The 15297-nt window shown below is 36.4% G+C and overlaps 1 protein-coding gene across 1 annotated transcript in view; it reads left to right on the top strand.

Moving 5' to 3' along the window:
• The first annotated feature begins 304 nt into the window (after positions 1-304).
• The window catches only part of LOC130206653 (dynein axonemal heavy chain 8-like), a 32169-nt gene continuing 17176 nt past the window's right edge, over positions 305-15297 (top strand). The window contains exons 1-40 of the mRNA XM_056434708.1: positions 305-340; positions 484-618; positions 1316-1400; positions 1518-1669; positions 2122-2305; positions 2519-2682; positions 3005-3181; positions 3479-3592; positions 4141-4248; positions 4345-4446; positions 4528-4674; positions 4764-4958; positions 5083-5159; positions 5249-5348; positions 5451-5570; positions 5660-5795; positions 5905-6092; positions 6170-6250; positions 6582-6698; positions 6858-6977; positions 7567-7705; positions 7840-7946; positions 8038-8144; positions 8217-8319; positions 8458-8581; positions 8696-8868; positions 8987-9113; positions 10318-10553; positions 11289-11393; positions 11492-11605; positions 11699-11761; positions 12132-12232; positions 12362-12499; positions 12778-13018; positions 13127-13326; positions 13654-13807; positions 13895-14058; positions 14520-14622; positions 14796-14900; positions 15036-15197. Coding sequence (XP_056290683.1) covers positions 305-340; positions 484-618; positions 1316-1400; positions 1518-1669; positions 2122-2305; positions 2519-2682; positions 3005-3181; positions 3479-3592; positions 4141-4248; positions 4345-4446; positions 4528-4674; positions 4764-4958; positions 5083-5159; positions 5249-5348; positions 5451-5570; positions 5660-5795; positions 5905-6092; positions 6170-6250; positions 6582-6698; positions 6858-6977; positions 7567-7705; positions 7840-7946; positions 8038-8144; positions 8217-8319; positions 8458-8581; positions 8696-8868; positions 8987-9113; positions 10318-10553; positions 11289-11393; positions 11492-11605; positions 11699-11761; positions 12132-12232; positions 12362-12499; positions 12778-13018; positions 13127-13326; positions 13654-13807; positions 13895-14058; positions 14520-14622; positions 14796-14900; positions 15036-15197 — 5304 coding nt within the window. The remainder of the gene's footprint in view (positions 341-483; positions 619-1315; positions 1401-1517; positions 1670-2121; positions 2306-2518; positions 2683-3004; positions 3182-3478; positions 3593-4140; positions 4249-4344; positions 4447-4527; positions 4675-4763; positions 4959-5082; positions 5160-5248; positions 5349-5450; positions 5571-5659; positions 5796-5904; positions 6093-6169; positions 6251-6581; positions 6699-6857; positions 6978-7566; positions 7706-7839; positions 7947-8037; positions 8145-8216; positions 8320-8457; positions 8582-8695; positions 8869-8986; positions 9114-10317; positions 10554-11288; positions 11394-11491; positions 11606-11698; positions 11762-12131; positions 12233-12361; positions 12500-12777; positions 13019-13126; positions 13327-13653; positions 13808-13894; positions 14059-14519; positions 14623-14795; positions 14901-15035; positions 15198-15297) is intronic.

Here is a 15297-nt window from a genome sequence, read left to right as displayed (position 1 = left end):
CTTTACCTGACTGTGTGTCTGGTTTGTGGGTTTGTGCCCACAAATATGTAACGTAAATAAAAAGTACTACATTACGCTAAATGTCAACTTGAAAGAAACCAAATTGTATTAATTAATTTAAATACACACATTTTGTGGGTTCATAGACTAACAAGGCTATAGGAAACAATCGGTATGAGGCTCCAGCTTTAGGGATCGACTGATTAGGTTTTTTAATACATGTAGTTTAGGTTAATCTAGAGAGAATAAGCAGACTAACACATTTTTTTCAGCACAGGGGCTGATATTGCCTGAGCTCTTCATGATGGATACACTTGAGGCAAACGAGGATGGTGGTCAGGTAAATTAAATTGAACACTTTTATTGCATTATTGATTTTCCGAACACAAGTAGCTAAACAAATCCATTTCACTCATTTTATTGTACAGCGTTTTTATGTGTGAAAATACAATTGCTATTGTTTACAACACGTGTCTTTCTCAGGCTAAATACAAGCAAGCAAGAGAAGAGCGAAAGATGCTCCTCACCCCTGCACACAAGTACATGATCGAGCTCCTGGCTCACAGGCTGTACTTGGAGCCAACAGTAGTAGAAGAATTTATTTTAGATTCTCCATCTGTGAGTTTTCCCATGAGAAGCTCCTTTCCCACTGGAGAAAAAACCCACGAACTGTCTTTCTTCAGTGGGAAATTGGACAAATGACTTGTAATTATTGTCTCCAGCTGTGATTGGCAGTGATGGAAACATGGCACCCTAGTGGACATGTTAATCATCGCCCCTTTTCCATTGCAATGCTATGTGACTCTCTTTAAAGTGAATAATTAATAGATATAATCAATGGAGGTTTGGACAATAATGTAGCTGTAGCTCAGTGGGGTAAGGGGGTCGTCCTGCAAGCCCAAGGTCATCGGTTCGATCCCCGCTCTCCCCATTAGTTGCAAGTCTAAGTGTCCATGAGCAAGGCACTGAACCCCCAGTTGCTCCCTGGGCGCATCACTGCAGCCCACTGCTCCTTAATAACTAAGGATAGGTTAAATGCAGAGATTTCGTTGCCTCTGTGCAATGACAATAAATTGAATCCAATCCAATAATTATAATTTGAGGATGAATAAAACATACATTAAATACTGCCTCCTTAAAGCCAAAAGACTTTCGTCTTCCCTCGGTGATCGTCTTAAAATACATTTCATTCAGTCTGCCAGTGGGTCTTTTTGTTACTAGTACCACTGGTCTTTTTAATGTCTTTAATGCCTCTTTTAATATACCATGACTGTAAAACAACAAAAACATTTTTTTTTGTTCTCTTCCTCAATAGCTGGGTCTTTTTGATGAATTCTTCTCCGAAGGTGGAAATGCAACCATTTCCTTTGTATATCAGGAGGCGCAAATCCCAGGAATAGGTCGGTGTAATTGCTTAGAATACTTGTTATATTTGTCCCCGTTTTGTAGAATGTTCAAATTTAAGTACATTACTGTTTTTCATCTCACTAAAAACTTTGTATTTAATATCATTTCAGAGTGTGGACGCTTATATCCTAGGACTAACAAAGGGGAAAAGATATTGAGGCTGTTTTTAGCCAATCTGTCTCAAACCTGCCTTACAGGCATTTGCTGCTTTTTCACCCGGAATAGAGTGGACATTCCTGTGGATTTAGAAAACATACATGAGGTAAGACAGTCATGGATGTAATTTTATTTAGTAATTATTTTGTGATGTACACATTTTAACATTTAATTAATGTATTTTAATAGCCCAAAAAAAATCCCTGTTGAAAGGGCATGACATAATTGTTATTTATGTCTTAAAGGAGGTTGTTGGTTGGCTGTAAAAGATCAATTATTTAGTGAGTTTAGCACCCCCAGTGTTGTGGTTATTACACAAGCTGAATACACCGCTCCCTTTTTAGAGGATTATCTAATCATAATTGATCTTTGTGAGTTCAAATAGTAATATGTAACAGTTAAACATCAATATATTCTGTAAAGCCTTTAGATTATCCTTTTTTTTTGTTAAAACAGAAGACTACCTCAGAGTAAAAAGTGTTTACATTGTTATCGTATATATAGATTACTGCTGAAGACCATGTAATGGATAGATGATATTGTCTTGATGCTTTGTAGGAGATCTTCTTTTCAATGATTGATGCCAGAGACGGTCTCGTGAAAGGAACAAGGAATGTCTTCAACTTTGTTCTACCAGCTCTTGAAGCTGAAAACTGGGGTGACTTAGATAAGTCTCCACATGGACAAAGAATAATACAGAATTTCAAGGACACCATAAAACGTTGTCTTGGCTCCTTAGATGGTAAGTCAAAATGTTATTAAAGTTGTCAGTTACATAATTTGTTTCTTTTTCTTTCAAAGACATTAAAGCCGTACCATGTCTTAACGATTTTGTTTGGCAAGTCACACTGAATTGCTTTGAAATTGTCAATTGTTGCATTATCTGTTAGCATTATCTGTAAACAATTGGTTGTATTTCAGTAAATTTGATTTATCTTTCTTGTTTGTACCCCAGACATCCAGATGAGGAATGACAGCATTGTTCATCTGACTACAGTCACAGATTTTGACTTCTCTACGTTGGCCTCCCTTGACGATATGAAAGTTGCAGCTGCTGATTTAGACATTGTGCATCGACTGGAGGAAATTCTGATGCAATGGTATAAGCAAATTGAGCAGGTTGGTAAAATTATGATTTTATTGTTATTACACTAACAAGTGGTCAAATTTATGTGAACAGAAACACGATTTCTCCCAGTATCAACAATAAGAGAATTTAAACACAAAACAAAATAAGAATGTAAACTGTTAATAACGTTGGACATAAAAAATGTCCATGGTTAATCAATCTATATTTTGAATTGATAAAGCTTCCAAAATGTATCTGATATTAGATGCGGTGATTGAATTGCTGCCCTGTAAATATTTTATATTAGATGCGGTGATTGAATTGCTGCCCTGTAAAGGGAAATTGTAACCATTGTCTGTCTATAACCATCAGGTCCTGATAGAAAGTGATCAGTTAAGGAAAGAGGTTGATTCTGCAGGGCCACTGAGTGAGTTCGAACACTGGCAAAAAATGTATTTACGGTTCAACTCCATCATCACTCACATCAAAGGCTCAGAGTGTAAGGCAGTGGTGATGGTGCTCCATATCAGCCATTCAAAGATTGTGAAGGTACGGAGGCTTGCGTGTCAAACTTAAAGAAAGTCATACCTTCAAGAAGTTAGAAATCAGGTTTTTGATTGATCTGATCTGGCTATGGTTTGATGTGTTCATCGATACAATATGACTAATTGATCCTGTGTAAATTATATGGTAAAACATTTTAGTTGCATAAACTATAGTAATTATCAAAAGTCCAATTTCCACTGTGAATATGATCGTTCTAGGTGGATTAAGAATACTATTATATTTTCCAAATTTGTAACCTTTGGATTTCTGAAAGATTACGTTACTTTTTCAACCATGTAGAAATGGCGGGAGCTGGATGCCAGGTTAACGGATCATACCAATGAGGCAAAAGACAATGTGAAATTCCTTGACACACTGGAGAAAGTCTGTCAACCTCTTTACAACAGTGACCCGGTATGTATAATCAATAATGTGATATGATAAATAGCTAATAATATCTAAGGAAAGATTACATTTTCCGTATTTCATTTTAATCTCCACACTATATTATTGTATGCACGAATATGTAGGATTATAATTCAGGTAAATGTGTGTTTAAGAAAATATTTTTAAAATGCCCTAAAATGTTGTTGAGGGCTTAATTTGTCAATGCATTTTAAAGTGATGTTTACATTCTACAGGAAAACCCTATATAGTAGACTAAGAAAAAAACAAAGCTATATAAAAGGTATTTAATGCACGGTCACCAATTTCCTGTATTGTGATGCAGCCCATGTGTGCAGAGGGGGTAAGTCAAACTTTAGATAGTGACCTCCAGTGGTCTTGTATCCGATTAGAACTAGAGTGAGTATACTATTTGTAGGATAGGCATTATAATGACACCTCTCCACATTGGTAATATTAAACATTTTGCAAGATGGAACTTTAAGAACATCATGTATTAATGCAAGTTTGTTACATGTTGTTCATCAGACCTAATAAACATGGATGTGTGATTTCAGGTTACCATGATGAAAAGCGTGCCGAACGTCATTGAGGCTATTGGAATGATTTACAGTGTTTCACTGTACTACAACACCAGTGAAAAGATATCCGCACTGTTCTCAAAAGTAAGTGTACTATATTGAGTCTCAGAAAATTATAAGTTGTTGTTCAGAAAATCCAAGGAACCAATTGTGTTTTCTGTTTTCTGAAAAAAACTCCAGGTCACAAATCAGATGGTGACAGCATGCAGATCATACATTTCTAACAATGGCACATGTCTAATATGGGACCAAGATGCTAAAGAAATTGTCAAGAAAATTCAGGTGATGATGATACTTATTAAAACACAAATTGCGATCAGCATGTGACTGTTTTCAAATTCATTCATCTTTTATTTTTGGCAGGACTGTATCTGCTTATATCAGGAATATCGGTCTTGCTTCCAGAAGGCAAAGAAGCAAATACTGGAAAGACCTGGAAAGAGGTCCTTTGAGGTTTCAGAGATGCAGATTTTTTGCAAGTTTGAGAGCTTCTGCAATCAACTTGAAAAGGTGAAGTCCCACAATTTAAAAATAAGTAAATTAAATTGCAGTTATGCCAAAAGGCCTTGCCAATTAACACTATTCTGTATCCATTGTAGATCACACAAATAATAACAGTGTTCAAGACGTTCAGATCTCTTGAAAAATCAAATATTGAGGGCATTGAGATTCTGGCCAGACAATTCTACACTGTATCCATGAACATGAAAATGATACAATATGATATCTTGGTTCCAAGAATAGAATTTGAAACAGATTTCACAAAGTTTCTGACTCAAATCGGCCAAATTGAGGTATGTATAGTTTCCTTTTGTTTCTAATCTGTGGTATAGGAAACTGCTATTTTGTCACAATCACTTATACATTTAGCATTGTTTCCAATATAGATCGTCATATTAAACATTTGGTTATCCACAGAAACAACTGCAGGGATTTATGAGTTCATGCTTCTCTAAAATCTACTCATCTCAGCGATCTCTGTCCCTAATACAGCGGTCAGTATAAGATTATCTTGTAATTATTTAAACTGGAGGATTTGGCAATATAATAAATAACACAGGTCTCATGAGTTCTCTTTTTTCAGTTTTCAGAGGCTGAATATACCCTGTCTTGACAAAAAAATGTCCAACCTTCTGAGTCTTATTCTTAAGCATTATGCCTCAGAAGTAGAGTTTGTGAAAAAGGTATCCCATTTTAATGTTTAAGTAGTTATTGATGAATATTACAGAATGTGTTGTCAAATATGGAAGCTAATGTTTTTGATGAAATGAGCTGATCTGCTTCAGGTCTTTGACGAACAGAAAGACGAACCTCCATTAGCTAGATTAATGCCTCCTGTGGCTGGAAGGATTCAATGGGTCCGGTTTCTCTACAAGAAAATAGATGAACCCTTCGCATATATTCAAGTAAGACTACACTTTTCTACGAAAAACAACTTAAAATACTTTAATATTATGTACGTTTCGACGTTAAGTGTATCCATTGACATTTGCAGAAACACTCTGACATCCTACGCAGCCCTGAGGGACAAGATGTGGATAAAATGTACAAGAAAACTGCAGCTGCGTTTGTAGAGTTTGAGTCTGATAACCACAAAACATGGATGGATGAAGTGTCAAAACTTGAATATGGTTGGTTCTCTAGCTCTGACTTAATATGTGTATACCCTAGATACACACAATACCCCTCATTTGTAATATTAATTTAAAATGCTTTTTCTACCATTTTCCCTTATAACAGTCTTGCAAAATACACTGCTGGTTCGTCACCCAAAGACTGGTAAATTAGTTGACAACTTTGACCCAAAAGTAACTGAGGTCATTGCGGATGCTAAGCGTCTGTTGAGGATGGGTCTGGAGGTTCCAAAGCCGGCGTTGCTTCTGGTCAAGTGGGAAAGTGAAATAAAGACCAACCACCTTCGACTAGAGGTAGATTATAACACCTTTTTAAAGATGGATGGTTACCGTAAGATAAAATGACTTGTATGCCAAATGTGTTTTTGTAGACCATTTTGGCAGACTATGAGTCTACTTGTGAGAACATTCCAGCGGAATTCACCAGCTTGATGGCTTCAAAGATCAAAAATGTGAGCACAGTACATTTAATTATATCATAAAATACAAATTGATGAACTGTAGCTCATATCATGTTTTCATGAATATAAACACATTATTCTACTCATGATAAATATAAACAAACATGTTATGTTTTTCTTGCTAAGTTTGTTCAAGCTTTTTGTAGGATCAGTTATGAACATGCACATATTAAGCAGGAAGTGTGAATACTAGGTGTGGAAACATGTTTTTCACAGTTTTATTTTTCCGGCTTTTGTGTCCAAAACTAACTATTGCTTAATTTATCAATGCTTCCAGAGTTTATTTTTTTCTATTTCACTCTTGTTTTTTGTCCATTAAAAGGTTGAATCTGTGCTTCGTCATGGGGCAGAGCTGCTCACCTGGTCATCCTTCCTCCTGGACAAGTTCTTCCAGAATGTTGACACTGCTTTGTTTGAGCTCAAATATCTTGTAAAGAAGGTATGTTACTGAATTGAGCAAAATGCTAACTATCTTTTCCTTTTCTGAAATGGATATTTCGGTTCTGGATTTGCAACGTAAAACATTGTAATGCAATGTGTGTTCATTTATATAATTACACACACACATATAAAGATAATTTTGATAATTTATTTTCAGGTGCAGGATATCTGTAAGATACACATTGATGATGTCCTGACGGACATCTCTGAGGCTGTACTGATTGAGCTCCCTGAAAGTCATGCATCTCTAGTGCAGACATTGATTGACATCAATGAGGTATGTACAAGGGCTCTAACTAACGATTATTTTCACATTCGATTAATCCCTCTATCGTCTTCGTGATTGATTGATTTGTCTTTGAAATGTCAGAAAATGGTGAAAAATGACAATCGGTGTTTTCCCAAGATGACTTTCTCAAATGTCTTGTTCTGTTCACAACTTAAACATGTTCTGATGTTCAACTTTACTGTCTTGATTTCCTCTACGCATCAGAGCAGGCAGTTTTCAACTGAAAAGCTCTAAAAAAACATTAACTGTATGAAAATACAGTTAGCAACAAACTTGGGAACATAGTGAAGAATTAAGCAATGACAAAATCCAGATATTTCCCTCATATATTGATACAGAACACAAACATGAGAGTGAATAATGGTCTTACCTTCATCAGAGTGCCGGAAAAACAGGCAACCGTCTGCTATCCCGTTAGCCATTTCACTTAGAAGCTGATGATATACCAATGTGTTGTTTCTGCTGCCCTAAAATGTCATAAAAGGAAGGATTAGTTTCTTTTTCAAAGTTTATTTTTGGTAGAAATTAGGAAATATGTCTTATTCACCAATCCACACATTATATCCTTTTTTTTTAGAAACAATGTAAGGAGTGGACAAAGACATTGGTCTCCAAATGTAGTCATGTTAAAGAAGCAGTGAAGGAGCTGGCTAACGTGTTCAGTCCCATTAATGATTCAAAAGACACCAAGAAGACGGCAGAGGAACCTGTCTCAGGTGCTTTTAACTCACAGTTTAAAGTGTTGGACTTATGTGGATATAATATACAAGTACTTTTCAGTAATAGGCATACATTAGCTTAAACTAAAATGTATGTGTATATTTTTTATTTCTCCCTTTGAATATTTTAGGACGGATGAATGTGACATTCTCAGCAGAGAGCCAGAAGTGCTCCAATGAGAATGAGGGAAAACATTCAGAATGTCCAGACAGAGATAAAGTAATCAAATTTGAAAAGGTATTTTTTATAATTTCATTTATTAATACTGCTGTGATATACAATATACCAACACATATGTTAATGCTTCAACTACAAATCTTAATTTCAGGAGTTTAAGAAGCTTTATGAATACTTCAGTGAAAGGGTATTTGAGGCACTGGTCAAAACAACAAATGTGTCTTTGGAGACCCTGAAAAGGAGAATTTGTGGCACTAGGTAAGCATGTTTGTTTTATTCATTATAAAATTGAAATAAAGGACAATATCTAAGAAATATGATCCGTTACAGATCGACATCAAAAAAGGGAAATGTTAGTACTTTCCAGAAGTCAATGTCTGAGACTAAGTTCTCACTAATAACATGCGAAGTCCAGCTGGTTATACCCAAAGTGGTGAGTTTCCACTACTCATTGGTTATTGATTCCACTTCATACTAGTTGCCTTTTAAGAGTGATGGATAATCTATAATCCCTTGCCAATATTGTTAAACAGAACATGTTGTTTCTCTGTCTGATATTTTTTGTCATCAGGTAATGATTCCCACTGTAGATAAGATCCAACAGGCAATAAATCGACTTATTGACTTGGTGTTGGACATCAGCAAGGGCATTGCATGGCAGAAGGCGTACATGGCAGATGGTGCAACAAACACAGGTTAAGCATTATTAGCATACATATAGATGAACAACCCCCCTGAAAGACAAGCAAACCGATATGAACTGTATCAACTGTGTAAACCCCTTTGAAATTGATGTTTATGATCTCACAGACGGAGAAAAGAGAATTTCTATCAGAGAGTTGTTCAACAAAAAGACATCAAAAAGGTTGTGATCGTTCTGAAATCAGCAGTCAGCTCCCAAAGAGGCCAAGCAGCTGATGTTCTAAAGCAGTTTGATCGATTCAGTGAGATCTGGGATGAAGATAAGAACCTCAAAGTCAAGGTTGTTTTTTCTTAGAACATAACATTCTGTTTTCACCTTTGACAAATATACTGTATGTTTTCCTATAATATTACAATGATGCTAATAATACCATCATGTGTATCATCATTTTAAAAAGGAATTCATGCACAGCAATCCATGCTTGACCGAGATCAAATCTAAAATCCAGCACTATGACTCAATTGAACAAGAAATTGATGATGTCAAACCCATCATTGTTTTGGGCTGTACTGAACTGTCAACAGGTAAGGTAACTTTAATATGTTCTAGACAGAAACTAGATTTAAGATTTTTTTCCGCATTTTGATTTCTGTGTCTACAGAATGGAGAGAAATGACTAAAGTGTTGCAACATACAAACAGAAAATGGAGCTAAGCATTAGTTTTCCCACTACTGCAGTTAGAAGGAACATGGTTGTCACTGAAAAATGTCATCCAGTCCAGTAATTTGACATGGCACTCAAAACCCCAAAATGTAATCTGGTGGTCGCACTGGGAGAGACAAAAGTTATAGAACTGACCCTTTGGGAACCAGAATATAACGCCCTGTTCTGTGTCTCTGTTTCTTCTCTGTGTCTCTGACTCCTTGATTGATTTATTCCCTGCACCTGCCCTCAGCCACTCTTGTCTCGTTATTGTCTCACGCCGTACACCTGTTTCCCCCCCTATATATTGTGCCAGTCTTGCCCTTGTTTCCTGTTGGATTGTTACCTTCGCATTGAAAATGCGGAAGGTAATGTTTTGATCGCCGTGTATTTATTTATTTATTTGTATGCGTGTTATTCGCGTAACAAAAAAAGTTGTAAACAGAATCGCATGAAATTTGGTGGGATGCTTGGTTATTATCCGGGGACCATTTGATTAGATTTTGGGATTGATCGGGTCAAAGGTCAAGGTCATGAAAAGGTCAAAATCTTCTTTTTACCATAGCACGGTCAATTTGTATCCAATTGGCATGCAACTAATGCCAAAATGTTCATAATTCAATGCCCAATCTTGTGATATGCGAAGGTATGCGCTCTACCGAGTGCCCATTCTAGTTGTCTTTATTTCTTTCTTCCTTGTTCTCCGTGTGCCTTGTCGCTGTACCTGCCTGTCTTTGTAACTGTTGCCGACCTGAGTTTTTGTTTGGAACCTTTTTAGTTTTTCACCTTGAGTCCTGTCCTGTTCCTCTGCGCATGAGCTCTTGCCCCTCGTTACCCCGTGACACAGAAATGTTCGTTCTAAATTTCAGGGCATTGAAGAAATGTGGTAGAACAACTGTCCAACATTGCCATCTCTGTCACAACAAATAATGATCTGACCCAAGAAGCATCCTTTTTTTATATTAAACATTTGATGTTATAGCAAAACCTTTTAATTAGTTATGTCATCGCTTGATTTTGGAATTGTGTGTGTTAGCTGCGAGGACTGAAAATAATGTGCTCTAAATTGTGTTTCCTGTATACAGAGCCATTAAAGAAGTCCTTGACCGTTGAGACCAAAGCCTGGAAGAAATTGTTGTGCAAATACCTGAAGGAAAAGTACAGGAAGAAAATGATTGACACCAGCATACATATTTACAGATATATTGTACGACTATCTCATCCTGTGGCTAATCTGGAAGATGTGCGTTGTGCCATGGGGGCCCTGTCTAAACTTCGGGATGTTGAAATTCAAACTGACATGACATTAATTTCCATTGAGGTATGAAACGCACTATATACCGCAGATAAGGTCTCGTTTGTTACTGCAGTGGTTATATTACCTCATACAGACAAAAAAATGTAACTGCTGAAAGGGCTGCATTGTTTAGGGTGGAGGGATACAGGTACTTGGGATAAGATGAAAAATGATCCAGGAAGTCAAATAAAAGATCTTTTAGTTTTAAGATTTACCAGACACCAAAATTCCACACAGCAGTTACTGATACGACTCTGGAAAGCATTTTTGCATCCGTCCTGACAAACGGCACTTTGTTTTCGTACGTTGTTTGAACCAAATTGGAAATATATGACATTTAAACTTTTTTGTAAAGATTCCAGAAGTGAAACATGGGCACAACTTGCTGTGTGTTAATATAAATAATACTTAAACACGTGTGTTAATATAAAAAGAATGAAAGAGAGATAATGATGAGAGCAATTGGGAGTTTGCACTCAATGAACTGAGTACATTTTGGCTTTGCTTGATCTGTGGGGCATTATCAGGGAAACCTATCAGACTATTTGTGGAGATTGTGATTTCCATTAAATTTGTGTGATGCTACACATATTAGAAAAGTTGTTCACTGTCATTATCTATTTTAAGTCATACATTATTCTTCCTTTATGAGTTAGCCTTGCTGTTTTGATTGATGTATCTTTAAAAAATATATATTTTATAAATAACATATAATATTATTATTATATATATATTATATGTTTATGTTCTATTTTACAGGAAGCATATGAAATCTTGACTCGATATGAAGCCGAGGTGACCACAAAACAAGTAGAGGGAGTGCACAAGCTGAAACGTTTCTTCACAAAGCTGCAGTCTCAAGCTGTTAGTATCATCACTTTATTCATACTTTGTTTGCTTTGACATTTTAAAATGTGTCAAACTCAACTATGATTTTGTTTTTTTATTCCTGACTTTCCCAGAGATCAGTGCAAGATGAGCTTGTTCGTATGCAGCCCAAGTTCAAACAAAACCTTCTGGAATGTGTTTCAACTTTCCAAAATGATGTTGGTTCTTTCATGAAACAATATGATTCAGTAAGTAATCTCTGAATCTTTAAGTCTTATCAGTATTGGTATGTTCTCTATCGATACATTTAAATGAATCAGTTCATATGGTGTTGTTTTCAGGAAGGCCCCATGGCTGATGGAATAGCTCCCCAAGAAGCCAGCCTCAGACTCCAGAACTGTCAAGTAACTGTCAAATTGTTTTATACCATTCTATATACTGGTCAATGATGCATAAAAGGCATTTAAACAAATAGAACAGACAAACAAAACATTTCAATCAATGTAAAGATTGATGTAAAAAGTGTGTAATGTCTCTAGAATCCTCTACTTAAAAACAGACTTTAATGTTTTACACAAAGTCCCTTGGATGTAAAAAGAAAAAGTGAGATCGAGAAACAAACATGTATCCATACAAACACGTTTTTAATCAGGGTGATATTATTATTTTTATGTTCAATATCTAAATGTTTGTTTTCAGGGTTTACTTTGCTGATCAGTATTCTGCTTTTCTGAGACTTGATTATCTTGGAAACCTTTTAAAAATGTCTTTCAGGTTACATTTGAAGGACTGTGGAAAAAGTTCACCACATATACTTCTGGGGAGCAGCTTCTTGGCTTGCCAGTCACAAACTATGACTGTCTACAAAAGAAAAAGTGGGTTGCCATTCTATAAGCGTCCCCTAAATTACCAGAAAAATGACAATTATTGGTTTTGGTGATACTCCATGGTATTTTATAATGTATTTAGACTAATATATATACAATTTCCTATGATTACCTTAGAAAAGAGCTGGACCTGCTGCAGAAACTCTACAGCCTGTATGATGCAGTGATGAGTAAGATTGGTGGCTATTATGGCATCCTATGGACAGATATGGATATTGAGAAGATCAATGCAGAACTTTTGGAATTTCAGAACAGGTAATCCAAGTATTTATGTTCAACTTCCGCACATTACAAATACAGACAATTTACTATTCACTGTGATTAAAAATATATATAGATATTCTGAAGAATTTCTTTTTATGGTATGTGCCATGTGCTTTCATTCTTTCTAATACAATCATTTTGCCCAAATTAATACAATAGTATATATTTCATTGCTGTAAAAAAAGGAGTGTTCAAATATATGTAGTGAAAACAAAAACTACTTGTGTTTGTATATTTTGTCCAAGATCAATGATTATCTCTATGTCTAGGTGCCGAAAGCTACCCAAAGGACTTAAGAGCTGGCAAGCCTTCCAAGACCTGAAGAAGACGATTGATGATTTCATTGAGTCATGCCCTCTGCTTGAGTTGATGGTAAACAAGTCTGTGATGAAGAGACACTGGGACCGGATCACAGACCTGACTGGGCACCCATTTGAGGTGGAGTCCAAAACCTTTACACTGAAGAATATCATGGAAGCCCCCCTGTTGAAGTACAAGGATGATATTGAGGTGTGTTGGCAATTTGGATGCTGTGGTTGCAATTTGCCCTCATCTCAAATTACAATATTACTTATTATGTTCTTCACCCTCCTGAGCTTGGCTTTTTTTCATTTGTAGGACATCTGCATCTCATCTGTGAAGGAGAAGGATATTGAGGCCAAGTTGTCACAAGTAAAAGAAGTGTGGTCCAGTCAGACTCTAAGCTTGATGACATTCAAGGATAGAGGTGAACTAATGCTGAAAGGGGCAAACACAGCGGAGATCCTAACCTTCCTGGAGGATGGTCTGATGGTGCTGGGATCACTGCTAAGCAACAGGTACAACAGCAAACACTGATTTGAAATGAGATTTTAAAATATTGACCAAAATCAATATTTAACACCAAGTAAGAAAAATAGATTACGGCTATAAAAAGAATGGCTGTGACTAGACTGATGCAACTATAAGATAGATAGATAGATATATACTTTATTAATCCCCAAGGGGAAATTTGTCGTGACTGATGATTCAGAGAGGGAAATAGAGGATTGATGCATATACATTTTGTTTTATTTATTCCAGGTATCCTTTCAGTTATAATGTCCATGTATATACACTGACTTGTGCTGTCTTAAGAAATGTGTGTTCTTGTGTGCCTCGTATAGATACAGCGCCTACTACAAAGCAGAGATCCAGGACTGGGTGTCAAAGCTTTCAACATCTTCTGATGTCCTTGAACAGTGGGTTATTGTGCAAAATCTGTGGATCTATTTGGAGGCTGTGTTTGTTGGGGGTGACATAGCCAAAGACCTGCCTCAGGTATAATATTCTGCATCTTCATATATCAAAAATTACAATGTTGAGCTCTTCCTTAGTAAAATAAATACTTAATATTTCCCAATGTAGGAATCACAGCTTTTTCAGAACATTGACAAGTCCTGGATGACGATCATGCAGCGAGCCCAAAAAGTCCCAAATGTGGTGGAGTGTTGTGTGGGCGATTCAACTCTGGGACAGCTCCTACCCGACCTTCAGAAACAGCTGGAATTTTGTCAAAAATCTCTTGCAGGGTAGAACTTTTTGAGTTAATTCCTTTTTGCAAGAAGCAACAATGTTTTTTTTAAAATAATTCTGAAAACCCTTCAATGTGTGTGTTAACTTGTTATCGGTTGTATTGAATTGCATGTCTTTTAATTTCAGTGATCTCCCTCTGTTTTACGACTAATTGTCTGTAAAAACAAAACTCTGATGTACGAGAGATACGGGCAGCATGTAAATGTGGTTATTTTGCAACGCCGTCACCACATATACTTCTGTGGAGTAACGCATAGTAGCTGCAAAGTAGTTTTTATCAAATTAATAATGTCTCTTGGCCTTTTCCTGTAATTAATTTACATTAGGGCAAGTGTCGTCATGAGACTTAGTTGTTATTGATTTATTTCATACATTTTGGGTTATCCTTACATTTTGCAAATGCTCAAATACAATTGATGGAGGCAAAATATTGACTGGAGATGATGTGATCTGACAGGTACCTTGAGAAAAAGAGGCTCCTCTTCCCACGGTTCTTTTTTGTGTCTGATCCGGCCCTTTTGGAAATCCTTGGACAAGCCAGTGATTCTCACACAATTCAGGTTAGAACATTGATTGTCACTATAAAGAATATGTTTAAGTGGAAAAATAATTCGCTAATAATACTTCTGCAAAAGCGCTTGTGTTTTTGGTCCCGCTGATATTCTCATGATTTTCCGACCTTGCGTGGTAACATTTTTTGTTGAACTCATTTAAGCTGCAATTTTTCTTTCAGGCACATCTTCTTGGAGTGTTTGACAATGTCAATGAAGCGGAGTTTCATGGCACCGAGTATGACAAGATTGTGGGTGTTATTTCACAAGAGGGAGAGAAACTAAAGGTATATAATGTGCTGATTGCATTAACAGAATATAAATATAATGAAGAACTCATGTGTTACTCTTAACACAAAGCACTTTGTTGCAGCATGTGTTTGTTTTGTTGAATACACTTTGTTGTGTGTTTGTGGTTTCAGCTAAACACTCCTGTCATAGCACAGGGAGCAGTGGAGCTCTGGCTCGGACAGCTGTTGTTAGAACAGCAGGCTTCGTTACACTCTGTCATCAAAGCTTCAGATCTAGAGATCAACGATCCCGACTTTGATCTTCTGTTTTTCCTCAACAACTTCCAAGCACAGGTCAGAAGTGAGAATATTGAATGCATTGACAGTCGTCATTATGTGGTTACCTAATGTACTAGAAAATCCTAAATACACATTTAAAGAAAAAATATTCGTA

This window comes from Pseudoliparis swirei, chromosome 16, assembly GCF_029220125.1.
Source record: "Pseudoliparis swirei isolate HS2019 ecotype Mariana Trench chromosome 16, NWPU_hadal_v1, whole genome shotgun sequence".
Taxonomy (NCBI): domain Eukaryota; kingdom Metazoa; phylum Chordata; class Actinopteri; order Perciformes; family Liparidae; genus Pseudoliparis; species Pseudoliparis swirei.
This window is presented reverse-complemented; position numbering and strand designations above follow the sequence as displayed.